General features: G+C 37.7%; 1 protein-coding gene across 1 annotated transcript in view; it reads left to right on the top strand.

Annotated features, from left to right (window-relative positions):
• The window catches only part of CIR1 (corepressor interacting with RBPJ, CIR1), a 43,428-nt gene that overhangs the window by 663 nt on the left and 22,289 nt on the right, over positions 1-20,476 (top strand). The window contains exons 2-7 of the mRNA XM_049616023.1: positions 5,700-5,794; positions 11,477-11,550; positions 12,143-12,153; positions 12,243-12,307; positions 12,882-12,930; positions 14,078-14,195. Of these exons, the coding sequence (XP_049471980.1) occupies positions 5,700-5,794; positions 11,477-11,550; positions 12,143-12,153; positions 12,243-12,307; positions 12,882-12,930; positions 14,078-14,195 (412 nt within the window). The remainder of the gene's footprint in view (positions 1-5,699; positions 5,795-11,476; positions 11,551-12,142; positions 12,154-12,242; positions 12,308-12,881; positions 12,931-14,077; positions 14,196-20,476) is intronic.

The raw sequence follows: 20,476 nt of genomic DNA on the forward strand, positions 1-20,476 counted from the left end.
CTTAATATTTTTTTAAATTGACGTGTATACAACGTTACATTAGTTTCCGATATACAACGACGTTTGGCTTTTTTAAAAAATTTTTATTATCGTTTTTTTAAAGTAATCTCTACACTCAACGTGGAGCTCTAACTCCTGCCCAGGAAATCAAGAGGCGCTTGCTCTACCAACTTGGTCAGCCAGGCGCTCCCAGCACAGTCACTTTTAGCCCTGAGATCTTACACAAATACTTAATATTCTTTATCCTCAGCCTCCTAATCTATAAATTTAAAATGAACAGTATCAGTTGCCTTGACTTGTGAAATTGTTATGAGGACTAAATAAGCTGGTATAGATAAAGGCTTGAAACAAAGTACCACATAGAGGGATTGCTCAATAAAATGTTAATTTCTCCTATACACATACTTATTTTTAGCCTGCTCCTAAAATGCATGTATTACCCAGAGCTTCATCCTTGGCCTATGCCTTACTTTATATGCTTTCCCAGGCAATCACGTCCAATTTCATGGTTTTAACTACTTCTTTACTCAGGACTCTCACAGTCTCACATTTCTTCTCCCAGCTTGGGGCATGTCAAGACAACTATATACTGGAAATTATCATCTTGACATGTTACAGGCATCTCAAGCTCAACATGTCTGAAATGGATATGTCTTTCATTCAAAATCTGCTCTTCATTTTATACTTCCTATCTCATGAGTAGGAAATAGAGGTGGTAACACACATCCTGTCACCCAACCCAGAAATTCAAGATATATCCCTTTCCCGTTACCCCTTTATCTAGGTAGCTAATAAATTCAATTTGTCTTACCTTCCAAATATTTCGAATTCATCTCTCCTCTTTATCACTACTACCTGTTTTTTAGCTCAGACCCTCATCATCTTCCACCTTAACTATTAAATTTCCTAACAGGTTTGGTTTTGGTGGGGGGGGGGCTTTGTTTGTTTGTTTTGGTTTGGTTTTTTTGGCCTCCAGTCTTGACCCCTCTCAAATCCATTCTCTACATCGCTATCAGAATAATATTTTTTATTTGGCAACTTTATTGAGGTACAATTCACATACTAGACAATTGCCCACTTAAAGTGTACTGTTCAGTGGTTTTTAGTATATTCACAGATTTGTGCAATCACCACCACAAACAATTTAGAATACTTACATCATCTCCCCACAAGACCTGTATCTGTTAGCAGTTATTCTCCACTTGTCCTTACCACCATCCCCGCCCCGCCCCCATCCCGAGGTAACCACTAACCTACTTTATTTCTGTGGGTTTGCCTATTCGGGATGTTTCCTAAAAATGTAATCATGCAATATATGGCCTTTTGTGGCTGGTTTCTTTCACTTACCATAACAGTTTTGAAGTTCGTCCATGTTGTTGAATGTGTCAGTATTGTATTTCTTTTTATGGCTTAATAATTCCATTGTATCGATATAGTACGTTTTATGTATCCATTCAGCAGTTGAATATTTGCGTTGTTTCCATAGAGTGATCTTTTTAAAGCACAAATCTGATTGCTTGGCTTCTTAGTAAAATACTACAGGATTAAATCCTAGTTATCTGGCTTCAGTTTATTTTTCCTTCTTCATCCCCTATTGCTACTCTCTTACCTCAGATTTTACACTCCAGTAATATTAAACTACTTAATTCTTATTTTGCACCTTTCGGCCTTTGTCTGAGCTTTTCCCTCTGCTAGTACTATCTTACCGTGTTTTTTTCCTTGGCTAATTTTGATCCTTTTCAAAACCCTGCTTGACATGTATGGTATTACTTGTGTAGAGGGTTATTTGTTGAAGCAGAGTTTGTAATAGAAAAAGATTGGAAATTTCCTAAATGCCCATCAGTACAACAGGAGATTGGTTAAGTAAATGATGGGGTAGCTCCACAGTAAAATGATATTCAGCCCCTCCTCCCTCCAAAACCAAGAAATTTGTTTTTAACTGACCTAGGAATGATCTCTATGATACTCAATTTTATTTTATACATATTCTGTGTGTACATGCAGTATATGTTACCATTTATGAAAAGAGAAAAGAATGTGTATGAGATATATATATATATATATACATACATACATACATACATACACACATACATGTATGTACATATATACACATTATTTTCTGTATATATGCATTAGAACATCTTTGGAAGGATATAGAAGAAATAATATCATTGGCTGCCTATGAATGTATTTACTTAATTTAAAAATTAACTTCTGGAGCATCTGGGTGGCTCAGTTGGTTAAGCGTCGCATTTTGGCTCAGGTCATGATCTCGTGGTTCATGAATTCCAGCCTCACTTCAGATCTTCTGTCCCCCTCTCTCTGCCCGTCCCTCACTCATTCTTTCTCTCTCTCTCGCAAAGTAAATAAATAAACTTTAAAAAATATATTGGTAAAAAAAAATTAACTTCTAAAAACCAAAACTTAGGCACCTGGGTGGCTCAGTCGGTTAAGCATCTGACTTCAGCTCAGGTCCTGATCTCATGGTTCATGAGTTTGAGCCCCACATCAGGCTCTGTGCTGTCAGTGCAGAGACCACTTCAGATCCTCTGCCCCCCCCCCCGCCCCCTGCTTCTCCCTTGCTCTCTCTCTCTCTCTCTCAAAAATAAATAAAAATTAAAAAATAACAAAATAAAAACCACAACTTGCTATAAAGTATTCCATTATACCAGCCTTCCTCCCATCCTCTAAAGTTAATCACCATCTTGTTCTATTTCTTTATCTTGTATGTATTCCTATTATCCAGATAGCAAACTTTGTTATCACACAGTTCATTTTTTTATTCTGAAATAGCTTAAACATACTTTTTTTATTAGCAGATTCTGAGCATTTTGAAGGCTAAGAATGTGTTTTATTTTTATTCCAGTCCATGATACTCAGTATGTATTTAAGCTCTTGAGCAATTGAGACTGGTGAAATAACATTGTAAAATCTAAAACTTTAAATAAATGATAGTTACTCTGTTAGAAATGCCATGTTATGATTAGTGTGTTACTCTCCCAGGCAGTGACCCCTTGCATGTCTTTGTTGCAACTGTTTTCATTTTGAGCTGCAGTGAAAATTCCAAACATGTGCTTTTTACTGCCTATCCCAAGTGTAGGTTTTTCTTTTGTAACATTACATTGGTAAGTATGAAGTCAGTGGAGAAAACGTTCAGAAACTTATCCCAAAAGAAATTTTTGGTATATTCTGTCCCTGAAGAATTCTTTTCATTTCTGTTTTTGCTTTCACTTCCATATGAATTCTTACTTGTCCATCTCAAACTGTGTCCCCTTGGAACCTTCCTATTTCATCACTACTAAAATACTGGTGGGGCACTTGGGTGGCTCAGTCAGTTGACCTTCAAAACTCTTGGTTTCGGCTCAGGTCATGATCTCATGATTTGGTTCAGTCTTAGCACTGATATTGCAGAGCCTGCTTGGGATTCTCTTCTTCTCTTTCTGCCTGAATGAGCGACCGAGTGAGTGAGTGAGTGAATGAATACATACATACATGCATACACACATACAGACAAACTGGTAACTACCCCTGTTTTGCTTCTAAAATTAACTAACGGCAGCCTTGTCCCATACCTATTTGCCCCCACAGTTAATGACATAATTTTATCAATGTAAGTATTTGTCCTCTAATTTACCTTCTTAAAACCTAGCATGTTTAGAAAGTTTTGTGTGTGTGTGTGTGTTGTTTTGTTTTGTTTTTGAGAGAGATCGCAAGTGAGCTCAGGGCAGTGAGAGAGATAAAGAATCCCACAAGTGGCAGAGAGAGGGAGAGGGAGAGGGAGAGGGAGAGGGAGAGGGAGAGGGAGAGAGAGAGAGAGAAGCGCGGCTTACCCGAAGTGAGGCGCGTGCTCACCCAAAGCAGGGCTCAAGCTCACACGCTGTAGGACTTGAACTCAACGAACCATGAGATCATGACCTGAGCTGAAGTCAGAGGCTTAGCAACTGAGCCACACAGGCACCCATGGATAGAAGGTTTTGACTTGCTCTTTACGTTGAATGATTGTCAAATACTGTGTCCTTTACTGTAAAGGCAGTTGGAAGGCATTTGATACCTTTTCAGTCTAGAAATAACCTGATTAAGTATCCTTGCTTAAGTTGTGTGGGCTTTTTACCTCCACTGCATTTATGATTTTGAGGATTTCATGTAGGGATACATTCAGCCTGTGATATTGGTGCCCCTGAGCAACTCCAAGGCATTTCATGCATCTCTCTCTTATCTCTGTTTCCTCTCTTGTCTCTTCCCGTTTTTCTGCAACTGCCTTTCAATTCCTTTTCTTTTTTTATTTTTCTCATCCTCCATTTCTCCTCCATTGGCATTTAGGAGCATTGTTTAATCCTACTGGCTGTGCCTTGGGTGTTTTCTTGACTAGACACACTCCATATAGAAAGATTATCATTCTCTTCTCCGAAATAACACAGAGACTAAGTGCAAGAAGCTGTTGTACCACAGGTACTTAAAGTGGTTCTTAAAAATTTTTTTTAATGTTTATTTATTTTTGAGAGACAGAGATGGGATGTGAGTGGGTTAGGGGCAGAGAGAGAGGGAGACACGGAATCCGAAGCAGGCTCCAGGCTCTGAGCAGTCAGCACAGAGCCCAATGTGGGGCTCGAACTCACGAGCTGTGAGGTCATGACCCAAGGCGAAGTCGGATGCTCAACCGACTGGGCCACCCAGGCGCCCCCTAAAGTGGTTGTTAAATTTGATTTTTTCCTGAAAGCTAGCTATTTTGAATAACTAGATTTTTTTTTCTTTTTTTAAGTTATTTTTTTTTTTAATTTACATTCAAGCTAGTTAACAAATAGTGTAATAACAATTTCAGGAATAGAATTTAGTGATTCATCACTTACATGTAACACCCAGTGCTCATCCCAACAGGTGTCCTTCTTAATGCCCCTCTCCCATTTAGCCCATCTCCCCACCCAAAACCCCTCCAGTAACCCTCTGTTTGTTCTCTGTATTTAAGAGTCTCTTATGGTTTGTCCCCCTCCCTGTTTTTATGTTATTTTTGCTTCCCTTCCCATATGTTCATCTGTTTTGTATCTGAAATTCCTCATATGAGTGAAGTCATATATTTGTCTTTTTGTGGCTGACTTATTTTGCTTAGCATAATACACTATAGTTCCATCCACATTGTTGCAAATGGCAAGATTTTATTCTTTTTGATTGCTGAGTAATATTCCATTATATATATACATACACACACACCACATCTTTATCCATTCATCAGTTGATGGACATTTGGGCTCTTTCCATACTTAGCCTATTGTCCATAGCACTGCTATACACATTGGGGTGCATGTGCACCTTCAAATCAGCACTCCTGCATCCTTTGGATAAATACCTAGTAGTGTAATTGCTGGGTCATAGGGTAGTTCTATTTTTAATTTTTGAGGAACCTCCATACTGTTTTCCAGAGTGGCTGCACCAGTTTGCATTCCTACCAGCAGTGCAAAAGGGTTCCCCTTTCTCCACATCCTCGCCAACATCTGTTGTTGCCTGGGTTGTTAATTTTAGCCATTGAATGTGTAGATTTAAGGACCTGTACCAAGGTACAAGTGAGACTTTTCAGTTGTCATCTTCTGATGATGTCATTTGACCAAAATAGATTGTATTGTAAACTATATACAATAACATTTTATATTTTGTTATAAAATACGAGCAAACTTTCTGTTTTAATTTTTTACTTCACTAATTAGGTATGGATGGCAGAGCAGAAAATATCATATGATAAGAAGAAACAAGAAGAATTAATGCAACAATATCTTAAAGAACAAGAATCATATGACAATAGGTAAGAAATTTCACTATGCTGGTGTTTTTAGAATGATCAGTTGCATGAGAATGATCCCTTACTGAATCATGTATTAAATTAGCTTTTTTGAATTGAATACCCCAATGATAGGATTCTATTTCCTGTGAACCCTCTTTACTCTGATATCTGTACATGGCCACTTTTTCCAACCTTACCAATAATTCACATAAAATATACATTGATGTGACTCCATATACAGGTTATGAGGAAGTCCCAACTTAGGTAAAGCTTGGAAGAACAATAAAAGTCTACACTTGAACTACTGACACCTCTTACAGAGATATTTCTTTAGTATACACTGAAAAGAAAAGATGCATAGGACACCATCAAAAGTAAAGTGTCTCTACTTGACCTGGATATCATTGCTCTGTTAATGGCAGGATCATAACTAGAGTTCTTTGTTGGTTTATTCCAGCACAGTGCCTCCCGTTTAGCTCTTGTCATTTTGTGTTTATATTAGCAAGTCTAACTCTGAAGCTGGTTGCTCTTGGTTAATCAAACAGGTGAATAGTGATGTTTTAATTATATGGACCACACTGTCTGCAGCTCAGTTCTGTTTTTCATCAAAATATAGAACATAAGTAAAGTACTACTAGACTATTACTTAATATTCTCTTTAAAATCTAATGTAGTGTCGGGCACCTGGGTAGCTCATTTGATTAAGATTCCGACTCTTGACTTTGGCCCAGGTCATGATCTCATGGTTAATGAGTTTGAACCCTGAGTGGGTTCTGCAGTGACAGTGCGGAGCCTGCTTGGGATTTATCCCTCTCTCTCCCCCCCGCCCCCTTGCTCTCTCGCTCTCTAAATAAAAATAAACTTAAAAAAATATATATATATGTAGTGTATCAAGAGCAAAATTATAGAAATAAAACTTCTACTTCAATTAAATACTTTTCACAATAATTCTGTTCAATCTGGTTAACTTTTATTGAGTACCTCCTTTGGTGCAAGACAATAAAAGGCCCCTTTGTTATAGGGGCCTGTAAAGTGGGATATGTAGTTTGTCTCTGCCCTCAGGAATTCTCTCGTAAGGGATACGTACATATAGTTCAAAGCTGAATATAATAACGATGTATTAAAAACACAAGTTTTAAAAACAATAGCATGCTAACATAGGACACAGTAATTCCATTTGGGATAACAAGGTAAGACTTAATGAAAGAACGGACATTTGAGCTGAACTATGAAGAATGTTAAGGATTTAGATCCATGGTTCTCATCTGAAGTCCATTATCCACCCCCCTCTTCCCCCTCCCCTGCCAGGGGACATGTGGCAATGTTTGGACACGTTTTTGATTGTCACAGCTCAGATGTTGGATGCTACCAGCATCTAGTGGGTGGAGACTAGGGATGCTGCAGAACAACCTACAATGTGCAGGACAGCCCCACACAACGAAGAATGATCTGGTCCAAAAGGTCAGTAGCACCACTGTTGAGAAACCCTGATTTACATATAGTAAAAGCTTATTAAAGATCACAGTGGGAAAGTAGAGAGGTGTTCGGGGAAACAGCCTATAGTTGCGTTAGGCTGATAAAGAGATAGTGGAGGTGAAAAAGTGGCTTTGCAGCAGATTATACTGTTTATTCTTTTTTAAAAAATTGTTTTTTAATGTTCATTTTTTGAGAGAGAGACAGAGCATGAGTAAGGGGAGGGATAGAGAGAGAGGGAGACACAGCACAGAGCCTGACACGGGGCTCAGACTCCAGGACTGCGAGATCATGACCTGAGCCAAAGTCGAATGCTTAACCAACCGAGCCACCCAGGTGCCCCATACTGTTTATTCTTGATCTTAAAAAAAGTTACTTTACTCTCTTTGTAATTAAATACTTGAAGCCATGCAAATAATCTATTTTTCCTTGAACTTTTGTCCACTAATTTAGCATTTATTGGTGGATACTGCCTGCATTAGTTATTACCATGGTATTCTAATGGTGATTTTCTATTCCTCTCATTCCCTCTACATTTTAAAATTTGAATTCCTCTGGAAACAAGAATTTTCCCTTTCCCTATTTAGTTATTTATTTAATCATTTATTTCTATCAGTATGGACTCAGATATTTATTTAATGGGTTATAATCCAGGGGCACCTGGGTGTCTCAGTCGGTTAAGTGTCTGACTGCAGCTCAGGTCATGATCTCACAGTTCCTGGGTTCAAGCCCCGCTTTGGGCTCTGTGCTGACAGATCAGAACCTGGAGCCTGCTTTAGATTCTGTGTCTCCCTCTCTCTGCTCCTCCCCCGCTTGCACTCTATCTTACTCTCAAAAATAAATAAACGTTAAAAAAAATTTTTAATGGGTTATAATCCAATACTATTGTTGTTTATTTTGTTGCTCAAATTGTTTCAATTTTAGCCTTTGACTGCTCTACCAGCTTGGCTCGTATAACCATTGCAAATGCCCCAACCTTATTTTATTTTATTTTTTAAAATTGTGTTGGCTTTCTAAAGTTTTTTTATTTTATTAATCATTTTGAGAGAGAGAGCATGCACTCACATGTGGGCACAAGCAGGGAAGGACAGAGAAAGAATCCCAAGCAGGCTCTGTGCTATTAGCATGGGAGCCCCACGCAAGGCTCTATCTCACGAACCATGAGATCATGACCCGAGGTGAAACCAAGAATCAGTTGCTTAACCAACTAAAACACCCAGGCATCCCCCACCCTCAGCCTTTTTTTAAAACCACTTCCTGGCACCATAAGATGGTCCAAATTTGTCTTTTATTTTCCCCTGCTCTAGCATTGGAATCAACCAAATTGATTGGACCTTGATTCCTTTTATTGGAAAAAGATATTTAGAAGCCAGGTTCTGGACACTAGATGTGTTCACTGCTTCTCTGTTTGGTTATTCAAATGCAAATTTATGAGTAATTGGTGATTTCCAAAGGGTTTTTTTTTTTCTTCATTCAGAAATGTCCTTGGTAGCCAATTTTATTCTTTAGTAATCTAGTTTTTCTCTTTTAAGTTTTTCCTGCTATAGAGATGTTTCTTAATGTTTATGAATATTGATTCCTACACACTCTTTTTAAAGATGACAGTAACATTTATTATTCTCGTTGGATAAAAAAAATTTATTGGGATGTCAAAAAATCTATATCCATTCTGTATACAGTCAACAGCAATAAAAATAATAATAATTTTTACAGGTTTTTAATTGAAATTAAAATGTCAATATCATAGCTTTACTTTTTATTTTATATACCTGTAGAGTTTTGCATGAAGTGGAAATTGGATCTTCCAGTTTTGATTTTATGTTATTTTTATGTCAGTATAAACAAAATGCTTTTTTGCAGGGGTAAAATATATATATTTATATATGTATTTTTACATACATATATAAATATATAACATTTTTTAAGTGTACAGTTCACAGCATTAATTACATTAACAGTGTTGTGTACATTTCCAGAATTTTTTCCATTACACCAAATAGAAACTCTATACCTGTTTAACAGTAACTCTGTATTCCGCCTCCCTCTGCCCTTGGTAACCACCATTTTACTTTCTAAAGTAAAAATGAATTTGCCTGTTACAGGCACCTCATATAAGTGGACTCATGAAATATTTATCTCTTTGTGTGTGGCTTATTTCACTTAGCACAATGTGTTCAAGATTGATCCATATTGTAGCATGTATCAGACCTTTTTTTGTTTTATGGCTAAATAATGTTCCATTATATGTATACACCATATTTTGTTTCTCTATCCACCCCTGGATGGACACTTGGGTTGCTTCTACCTTTTGGCTATTACGAGTTATGCTGCTATAAGCATTGGCATGCAAATATCTATCTGTTCAAGTCCCTACTTTCAGTTCCTTTAGGTATATACCTAGGAGTAGATTTGCTGGATCGTATAGTGATTCTGTATTTAGCTTTTGAAGAACCACCAAACTCTCTTCCATAGTGGCTGCACCATCTTACATTCCCGTCAGTAGTGTCCACGGATTCCATTTTCTCCACATCCTCGTCAATGTTTCTTATTTTCCTTTTTTAAAAAATTTTTATAAAGTTTATTTATTTCTGAGAGAGAGAGAGAGAGAGAGAGAGCAGGGGAGAGGCAGAGAGAGAGGAAGAGAGAGAATCCCAAGCAAGCTTAGCACCCATCATCAGCACGGAGCCCAACGCGGGGCTCGAGCTCACAAACTGCAAGATCATGACGTGAGCCAAAACCAAGAGTCAGATGCTCAACCAACCGAGCCACCCAGGCACCCCATTTTCCTTTTTTTTTTTTTTTTTTAAATAATAGCCATTCTACTTAGTGTGAAGTGGTATCTCATGGTCTTGATTTGTACTTCTCTAATAACCAGATGTTGAGCTTTTCACGTGCTTGATTTTAATTTTTAAAATGTTGTTATTTGAAGATATGATTTGCACACTTGTTAAAAGGTATATTGTTTTAAGTATATATATTTACAGAGTCTTGGAGCCATCACCCTAATCTAATATCAGAACATTTTCATCATCCAAAAAGGAAATATTGTACCCATTAGCAGTTACTTCCCGTTCCCACACCCTGTCCCTTCTACTTCTCCACCTTAAGCAGTCACTAATTTATTTTCTGTCTCTATAGATTTGCCTATTCTGGACATCTCATATAAATGGGATCATACATATAAATGGTCTTTTGTGACTGGCTTCTTTCACTTAGTATAATGTTTTTAAAGTTCATCTATTTTGTAGCGTGTAGTTCATTTCTTTTTATTGCAAAATAATATTCCATTGTATGGATGTAGATCCTGTCATCTTTTTGCTCTCTTCCTTTTTTTTTTTTCCTTTTGGTAACAGTTCTTTATAAATTCCAGTGGAAATAAGAGAAGAATTATAATTATGTAATCCTTTGTGATTGCCTTTTTCAAATATAAGAGGAAATTCTATTCACTCTTTAGCTTTCATCTTTATTATCAGTACTTTACTTGGATCTTATGAATCAAAACTTTAATTCAACCAGCCCTTCAATTTATTGCCGAGCTTAAAAAAAAAAAAAAAATCATAGCGTTATCTCTCTAAACAGAACCTAAACTGAGAACTTTCAGTGTTAAAACAGAACTAAAAAGAAAATGATTTTTGAGGTGCTGCAGACATTGATTCCATCATAGTAATTAACCTGTTGTAGAATATCTCTAAACTATACTCTCTTCTTCGGCCTCATCAAAGAATGTGATTCTCCTATTGACTTTGACTTTTATTACAAGCATTAATTGGATTTGACTTTTAAAGAAATTCCAGAGAGACTCATTTTTCCAAAACTGTTTGATCCCTCACAATTAAGAAAAAATGTTGGCACTATTTAACTTAATTCCAAATTTGTGCTGGCATATAGGATTTCAAAGCTGTCATTATTTCCATAGCATTTCAAAGTTTAAGAAAAGCATGTGAGAGTGACCATGGCATTTTTCCCCTTTCCTTCTGGGAGGGCGAGGATCTCTCAGGTAACAAGAAAGTCTCAGAACTTAAAGCCAGTTACTAAAGGGGCAGCACTGTTTGAATTTCCATTCATGTATTTCAGATGTTATCTAATCAGTGAAATAAAGTTTTGGAACTTTCTCCCTAACAAAAATATTTTCTATTAATTCCTTTAGGGATTTTGGAGATGGGGAACAGTTATTCTGTAATTTTTTTCCTCCTACATAAAATTGTTAACTTTATTTCTTATTTCATTTAGGTTGCTTATGGGAGATGAGCGTGTAAAGAATGGCCTTAATTTCATGTACGAGGCCCCACCAGGAGCTAAAAAAGGTACTTGCCTCATTTGCTTTTTTTTTTTTTTTAATGTCTTTGATGTGTTTGCAGCTAAAGATAGAACTGCTATCACAGACATTTTTTTAAAGTTGCTCTTCATTTTTTAAAATGGCTGTTATTCTGTAAAGATAATTTAAAAATACTGTAATCAATACAATTGAATAAATACTAAAAATATTTGTCTAGTAATATTTCATGATGACTTTTTTTAAATGACTTGATCTTTGAAGAGGAAAAAAGTCAATATCAACAGAAGTGCATTTCTTCTTTTATAATTTGTGTATATATCTTTAGTCCTTACTGATATGAATAGAAAGCATAATATTCTGTCAGTGAAAAATATAAAAGCTTAAAAATTAGGAATTAATGTGCTTATTACATGCTGTCTCATTCAATATTGTATTTATCCTTTAGTGATTTGAATTTTATTATGTGAAAGAAGGAAAAAAAAGTCAAACCAATAAATTCTTACAAGTTACAATTAAGTGCTATGACATCATACTATAGTATAGTGTGGATAGCCAACTTGAATGTTGAAGGTTTTAACTTGACCTTTTTTTTTTCACCCATATTTTGATATGCAATCAAGAAAACAAAGAGGTAAGGTACTATTTTCTGTGTTTAGATTTACTTGCAGTAGATTGTAATTTAATGGAAAAGTTGAAAGACTTCCTAATGAATGTTTTTAGAAAGAAGAAACAGAAGGAGAGACTGAATACAAATTTGAATGGCAGAAAGGAGCTCCAAGGGAAAAGTAAGAACCAGTTTTCTTCTAAGATAAAATATATTATCACCAGCTTTATCTGATATCCCATCTTATGTTGCCTTCTCGTTCACTAGAGAAGGCAACTAATGTGAAAATGTATTTTATGTGATTTGTCTTATACAATTTATTTGATCATAGGCTTTTTTTTAAGTTTATTTATTTATTTTGAGAGAGAGAGAGAGAGAGAGCGTGTGCACCTGTGGGGGAGGGGCAGAGAGCAAAAGGGAGAGAGAGAATCCCAAGCGGGCTCCCCCATGATGCAGAGCTCAGATCCATGAACTGCGAGATCATGACCTGAGCCACAGTCAGACACTTAACTGACTGAGCCACCTAGGTGCCCCTTGATCATAGACTTTAATTTAAATACTTTTTCATTTTTTTAATCACAAATCATCAAACTGGACACTTAATATGAAGTGATGTCTGGAAATACTAAGTAGATTTCATAGTTCTGTGTTACACATTTTATAATGTTTTTAGAACTAGAAAACTATTTTCAGAATAACTGCTGTTTATTAAATTGTTCTTAATATTGTGTTTGTACATTTTCTCTACCTAATAGATATGCCAAAGATGACATGAACATCAGAGATCAGCCCTTTGGTATTCAGGCAAGTGACCCATATTTTACTCTATAAGAATAATTTCTACTTAATAAATACTTCTTTATTGTTGTCCAAAAGGTATTTAAGCTGAGAAAGGGCTCTGTTGTTTTGATTTATATCAGACAGTAAAAGGACTTAGAGGAGAAAACATTAAGTGTAGTAGGTTGATAAAAGATAGGAATCAGGAATTTCATGTCTATGTAGATTCCCTGTATGTATGTCTATTAAATTTGATTTTCTCCTGTTTAAAAAAAAAAAGGTAGGAATCAAAGTTTTGTACTGAGGGTTGTAATGATAAGGGTCTCTTCAGTTTTCAGGAATTTAGAGAATTAGCTCAAGATCAAGAAAAGGTGTAAAACTATTTTTTTAGAACCCAAACATAGTATCACCGGAGGGCCACATTCTTGTTAGAAAAAACATTTTTTGGAGTCTTGCCTTCCTTATTCATATTGTCTGTGGCTGCTTTCCTGCTACATTGGCAGAGTTGAGTAATTGCAACAGATACCTCTGGCCCATAAAGTCTTACATACTTAATATCTGGTCCTTCACAGAAGAAGTTTGCCAAACCCTGGTTAGGAAACTGAAACTTTAAAGATTAACTTATTTATTTATTTTTTAAATGTTTGTTTATTTTTTAGAGACAGAGGGAGATAGAGCGTGAGTGGGGGAGGGTCAGAGAGAGAGGGAGACACAGAATCCGAGGCAGGCTCCAGGCTCTGAGCTGTCAGCACAGAGCCCGACGTGGGGTTTGAACCCATGGACCATGAGATCGTGACCTGAGCCAAAGTCAGACACTTAACCAACCGAGCTACCCAGGCACCCCAAAGATTAACCTTTTTAAATTAGAGAATTTAAGTTTAAGCCATGACGTAATTCCTTTTTGATATTTTACCGTTTCTCTTTGGATCACATTGTTTTGTTACCACCAAGTAACAGTCAAAAAGAGATAGTATTCAGTTTAGCTTTTAGGCAGAATATATAAAAGGTTTTAGTATTTATGTTAAATTACCAAAATAGTTATGGGATCTCTTTCCCTGGAAATCTTTTAAAAATGAAAAGTAATTTACCTTAAACTCTGCCAAGGAGTAGGGATTTGAACATTGCTTAGAGTCTCAGTATTTTAATAACTAAAATAATGTTCACTATTTCTCAGGTTCGAAATGTGAGGTGCATTAAATGTCACAAATGGGGTCATGTCAACACAGATCGAGAATGTCCTTTGTTTGGTCTTTCTGGAATAAATGCAAGTTCAGTTCCCACTGATGGCTCAGGTATGCACTAGAGATGATTTATTTGTTTTATAATTTGTATCAAGGACAAACAGCATTTTTCTTTAATATTTCTGGATATTGTTTTCCTTTGGTTGGTTTGTTTGTTTTGACAAAGATATGTACCCAAAATATGATGGTCAATGGGAAGCTCATATATTTTAAATTTTAAATGCTATGTGTTAGAATTTAATTTAATTTTTCTAGCCAAGGGCCCTATAAACTTGATATTAAAGGTAAAATACTGAGACAGGGGTACCTGGATGGCTCAGTCACTTGAGCATCAACTTTGGCTCAGGTCATGATTTCATGGTTGGTGAGTTCAAGGCCTGAGTCCAGCTCTCTGCTATCAGCACAGAGCCTGCTTTGGATCCTCTCCCTCTCTCTCTGCACCTCCCCCTCTTGTGCTCTCTCTCTCTCTCAAAAATAGAATAAACATTATTAAAAAAAAAAAAAAGGTATTAAGCATAGTTCATCAGGTTAGTAACCTAAAAATAGAAGGAAGAAATGGTTCTTTCTCATATTCATGTTCCCCTGAATTGTAAATGTAGGCTGATGAAAAGACTCAGCAATTGCCTCATTTAGTTCACAGATAAAATCAAAACTGAATTTTAAAAGATGTTAAATATCAGGGATGCCTGGGTGGCTCAGTTGGTTAAGTACCCAACTTCAGCTCAGGTCATGATCTCACAGTGTGTGGGTTCGAGCCCCTCATCAGGCTCTGCACAAACAGTGCGGAGCCCGCTTGGCGTTCTCTCTCTCTCTCTCTCTCTCTCTCTCTCCCTCTCCCTCTCCCTCTCCCTCTCTCCCCCTCCCTCTCTCTCTGCCCTTCCCCCACTTGCACTCTCTGTCTCTCTCAAAATAAATGAAGTTAAAAAAAAAAAAAGAGGGGCGCCTGGGTGGCTCAGTCAGTTAAGCGTCCAACTCTTGGTTTCGGCTCAGGTCATGATCTCATGGCTTGTTTTGTGTGTCTGTGCTGACAGTGCAGAGCCTGCTTGGGATTCTCTCTCTCCCTTTCTGCCCCTCCCCAGCTTGCTCTCTCTCTCTCAAAATAAATAAATAAACTTAAAAATTAAAAAAAAAAATATCATTGTCAAGTTTGACACTGTTTCTCTCTCTCTGTCTCTCTCTCTCTTTTTTTTTTTTTTTAGAGAGGGAAAGAGAGTACAAGCTGGGAAAGGGGCAGAGGGAGAGAGAGACAGAGGGATGTGGGGGAATCTTAAGTAGGCTCCATGCTCAGCATAGAGCCCAATGCAGGGCTCAATCCCATGACCCTGGGATCATGACCTGAGGCAAAATCAAGAATGGGACACTCAACCCACTGAGCCACCCAGGAGCCCCCTGACACTGTTGCTTTAATGGTGTTATGGATGTTAGGATGGGTAGAAGAAGTACACAGATAAAAATATTAAAATTGATTTTTTTTTTTAATCCTTACTCCTCTAAAAAAGATGAAGAAACCACATTTTAAGTAGAGGGAAACTATTTGCTCAGTGGTGAGAGAATGTTGGTAGAGACCTTGGTCTGGCAATCTCTGACGAAAGAATGTTCCACTGATGACACAGTGCAGGTACTCTTAAAATCCACATACTGATGTTCCTTCCTCACCTGCCCCCACTCAGATGGTGAAAGGAGAGCCCCCAAAATAAATAAACCCCTAAAGAACATGGGAGTACACTAGAGCATATATGAGGAACCCATTGGCTTAAGTATTTCTGACTATTAATTTTAGTAGTAATAAAAACCTGATGTTTATATCTGAAAGGTATATATGTTTTCTGGAAGGGGTTGCACCTTGCTCACTTTTCCTTCACTCCAGCCTTGCGGTGCCCTTACAACTGCATGACTTCCGTATCGGCTAGCGGCAGGCAGTGGTGGTAGCTGTCTTTGTTCCCCAGCCTAGTCTTACTTTGATCCTGCTTCTGAGAGAATGAGGATAGATTCCAGACTTAGCCTTTTATTTAGTAATCAACAGACTTGCTTTCATTCTTTTTTTTTTTTTTAACTTTTTTTTGAGAGAGAGTGTGTGAGTGGAAGAGGGGTGGGGGGGGAGAGAATCTTTTTTTTTTTTTTTTTTTTTTTTTATTTATTTTTGAGACAGAGAGAGACAGAGCATGAATGGGGGAGGGGCAGAGAGAGAGAGGGAGACACAGAATCGGAAGTAGGCTCCAGGCTCTGAGCCATCAGCCCAGAGCCCGACGTGGGGCTCGAATTCACGGACCGCGAGATCGTGACCTGAGCTGAAGTCGGACGCTTAACCGACTGAGCCACCCAGGCGCCCCGGGAGAGAGAATCTTAAGCAGGTTCCACGTCCAGCTCAGAGCCGGACATGGGGCTCGATCTCACGACTTTGAGATCATGACTTGAGCTGAAATCAAGGGTTGGACGCTTAACCAACTGAACCACCCATGCACCCCTCGATTCTTTTTTTTTGTTTTTTAAAGATTTATTTATTGAAGTAATCTCTACACCCAACATGGGGCTCAAACTCCCAATCCCAAGATCAAGAGTCACATGCTACCAGCTGAGCCAGCCAGGCACCCCTACTTTATCTTGATTCTATATGTTCTTTAAAAAAAAAATTTTAATGTTTATTTTTAGAGAGAGAGACACAGAGTGGAAGTGGTGGAGGGGCAGAGAGAGAAAGAGAGAGAGAGACACAGAATCTGAAGCAGGCTCCAGGCTCTGAGCTGTCAGCACAGAGCCTGATGTGGAGCTCAAACCCACAAAACTGAGACCATGGCCTGGGCTGAAGTCGGACACTCAACCGACTGAGCCACCCAGGCGCCCCTGTCTTGATTCTATATTAGAAAGTCTATAACAACCGGAAGAACTTGTGCTATTTACTTAATCTATTTTTAAAAGTATTGGAAACAGTGAACTCACATATAATGAAGCTGGTTATTAGCTCATCTCCAGCCATGCATTTATATTCATAAACCTTGAAGTAATCATTCATTTTATACAAAATTTTTACACCCCATTTGTGGTACAGTTGTACTGTAGTACTATTCTGCAATCAAATGAACTTTTTCAAAATAAAGTGAACAAAGTAAAAAAAATACTCTTATTTTTTGGTTCCTAACAAGTTTTAACATATATGTAACCCAACTTGTGATGTCTGCAAATTAGTGATTCTTTATCTGTGTCTAAATGAATTGAGCAGTAGAGTGGTAGAGGGTAGAAAGTATTAACTTTATTGAAATACTATAGTTAACATTCCTAGTATATAAAATGTCCTTTCAAGTCAATATGGTAAAGACGAACATACAAACGCAAAAGAGCAAAGGACAAAAGGAGGAATCCAAATGGCCATTAAACCTATGAGGACATTTTCAACAGCATTAGTAACCAAAGAAATGAAAACTAAAATAACATATTATCTTTTTTTACCTATTAAATTTGGCAAAGATTTAAAAGAATACATCTGGTGTTGGAGCAAGTGTGGTAAAATGAATTTTAATCCACTGTTGATAAATTGGAACACCATTTTTAAAGTCATTTGACGATAGGTATCAAAAGACTTAAAAACATGCATATCCTTTTACCTAGAAATTCAGCTTCCAAGAATTTATAATAAAGTGGGGGCGCCTGGATGGTTCAGTCAGTTAAGTGTCCAGCTGAGATCATGATCTCATGGTCCATGGGTTCAAGCCCCGTGTCAGGCTCTGTGCTGACAGCTCAGAGCCTGGAGCCTGCTTAGGATTCTGTGTCTCCCTTGCTCTCTGCCCCTCGAGCTCTGCTTCTCTCTCTCAAAAATAAATAACATTTAAAAAAATTGTTTTTATAATAAGAAAGTGATAAGGTAGATGCTCAAAGGTTTATGGTACTGAAATATCAGGAACAAACCTGAATGTCCATCCATAAGAGCTTGGTAAAATAAACTCACTCATTTATTCAGCAACCATTTATGGAGCACTTACTCTCTGCCAGGCATTTTTCTAGGGTCTAGAATACAATAATATCAAGACAAGGAAATGTCTTTACTTTCATTACATTGAAATGACACAAAATAAACTGGTAAGAAAATACTGGGTATTTATAAGTTCTGTGATTAAAATTAAATTGGATACTGTGATGAGAGGTAAATGGTGAGTAATTTTGTATTAAGCAGTCAGGAATGGCCCCCTCTGAGGAACTGATGTTAAACTGCGACTTAAATGACAGGAAAGGTACAACCACGTAAAATCTGGGAGAAGAGCAGTTGGCATCGTACAAGGAATGGCCTTTTTTTTTTTTTTCTAAGTTTATTTATTTTGAGAGAGAAAGAGCATGTATGTGCACACAGCACGTGCAGAGAGAGAGAATCCTAAGCAGGCTCTGTGCTGTGTGTGCAGAGCCCAATGCAGGGCTCAGACTCACAAACTGTGAGATCATGACCTGAGCCAAAATCCAGAGTCCGGATGCTTAACTGACTGAGCAACCCAGGTGCCTCCAGAAGGAACGGCCTTCTAGAATTGGGAGCCATAGATTCTGAGAGGCAGTATGCATAGTGGTTAAGAGCACAGACCGTGGGACTGTGGGGCCTCCTAGATGCCTGATTTGGAACATCTGCTCTGCTACTTAGTAGGCCTGTATTTTCAAGCAAGCTACTTAACTGCTGTGTGTCTGCTAATGTCTATGAAATAGATATTCTCGTACCTACCTCATAAGGTGGTCATGAGAGCTAAACAAGTTAATGTGGAGTGCTTGCAATAGTGCCTGGCATATAATAAGCATTTCTTTTTTAAAATAAATTATGGTACATCCCCCCCAAATGGAATACCATATAGTCATAAGATATAAACAGGTGAATAGAGCTGTATGTCTATGTTGACATATAAGGATATACTAAGGTATATCAAGTAAAAAAAGTTAAGAAGCAATATTGTTTAAAAGTATGTAGGAAAAAAAAAAGTATGTAAGGTTAAAAGATAAAACAACCAGGGTGCCTGGGTGGCTCAGTTGAGTGTCTGACTTTGGCTCAGGTCAGGATCTCATGGTTCGTGGGATCGAGCCCTGCATTGGGCTCTGCTGACAGTGTGGAGCCTGTTTGGGATTCTCTCTCTCTCCCCTTCCCCTGCTTGCTTGCTTGCTCTCTCTCTCAAAATAAATAAACTTTTTAAAAAAAGTTAAAATGACCTTTTTGAATCAAGTTATTTTTGAAATCTGTCAAATTTTATTTATTTTTTTCAGTTTATCTTTTTGAGAGAGAGAGAGAGCATGCCCAAACAGGGGAGAGGCAGAGAGAGGGAGAGAGAGAATCCCAAGCAGTCTCCTTGTTGTCAGTGCAGAGCCTGATGTAGGGCTCAGTCCCACGAACCGTGAGATCATGACCTCAGCCAAAATTAAGAGTTGGATGTTCAGCCAACTGAGCCACCCAGGCACCCCAAATCTATGAGATTTTAAATTTTTTTCAGTGTTTGTTTATTTTTGAGAGAGAGAGAGAGAGAGAGAGAGAAAGAAAACACAAGCAGGGGAGGGGCAGAGAGAGAATCCAAAGCAGGCTCCAGGCTCTGAGCTGTCAGCACAGAGCCCGATACGGGGCTCAAACTCATGAGCTGTGAGATCATGACCTGAGCCGAAGTCTGAGGCCCAAACAACTGAGCCACCCAGGCGCCCCATAAATCTGTAAGATTTTAGAAGCTCTGCCTTTGATAGTGAAAGAATGGCGCACTGATTAAGTGCCCTATATGAAAATTAATTCTTAGAACTACTAAATTTCTTTTTTACTTTATAAGATAATTTTATTTGGCACTATGTATTTGACATCCCACATATCAGCCTTAAGTTTTATTTTTTGAACTTCTCTGTTCCAACCTCATCAAAGATAAGGGTTGTACTCCTAGTTTACAATCTAATCATTGTATAAGAATCTATTTAATAGAGAGTAACTGTTAACAGGGGAGACAGGACTACAATGACCTTTGAGGAATTATTAAGATTGAAACAGTTAGAAAGATGGGCCAGAAAGAAAGACCAGAAGAAAAACAAGCATAGAAGATTTATCTTGGATGACCATGAATGAACAGAACCAGATTTGAATGACTCAACAAGTTTTGCCATTGGACACTGCAGCCATCTTTTCCCAAACTTGCCTGATGTAAAGGATCACTTGAGTCTTTTGTTAAAGGTATTGGTTCCCAAGGCCCTATTGAATCAGAGTACTGAGAGGATTCTGAGACTCTCACCCTAGAAGATGGTGATGATCTGAAAGTTTGGGAAAACAGGTTTAGGCAAAAATGATGCCATAGAATATTCTGGGTGGGTGTGGTGTGGTGTAGTGTGTGTGTGCGTGTGTGTGT

This window comes from Panthera uncia (genome assembly GCF_023721935.1).
Source record: "Panthera uncia isolate 11264 chromosome C1 unlocalized genomic scaffold, Puncia_PCG_1.0 HiC_scaffold_3, whole genome shotgun sequence".
Lineage (NCBI taxonomy): Eukaryota > Metazoa > Chordata > Mammalia > Carnivora > Felidae > Panthera > Panthera uncia.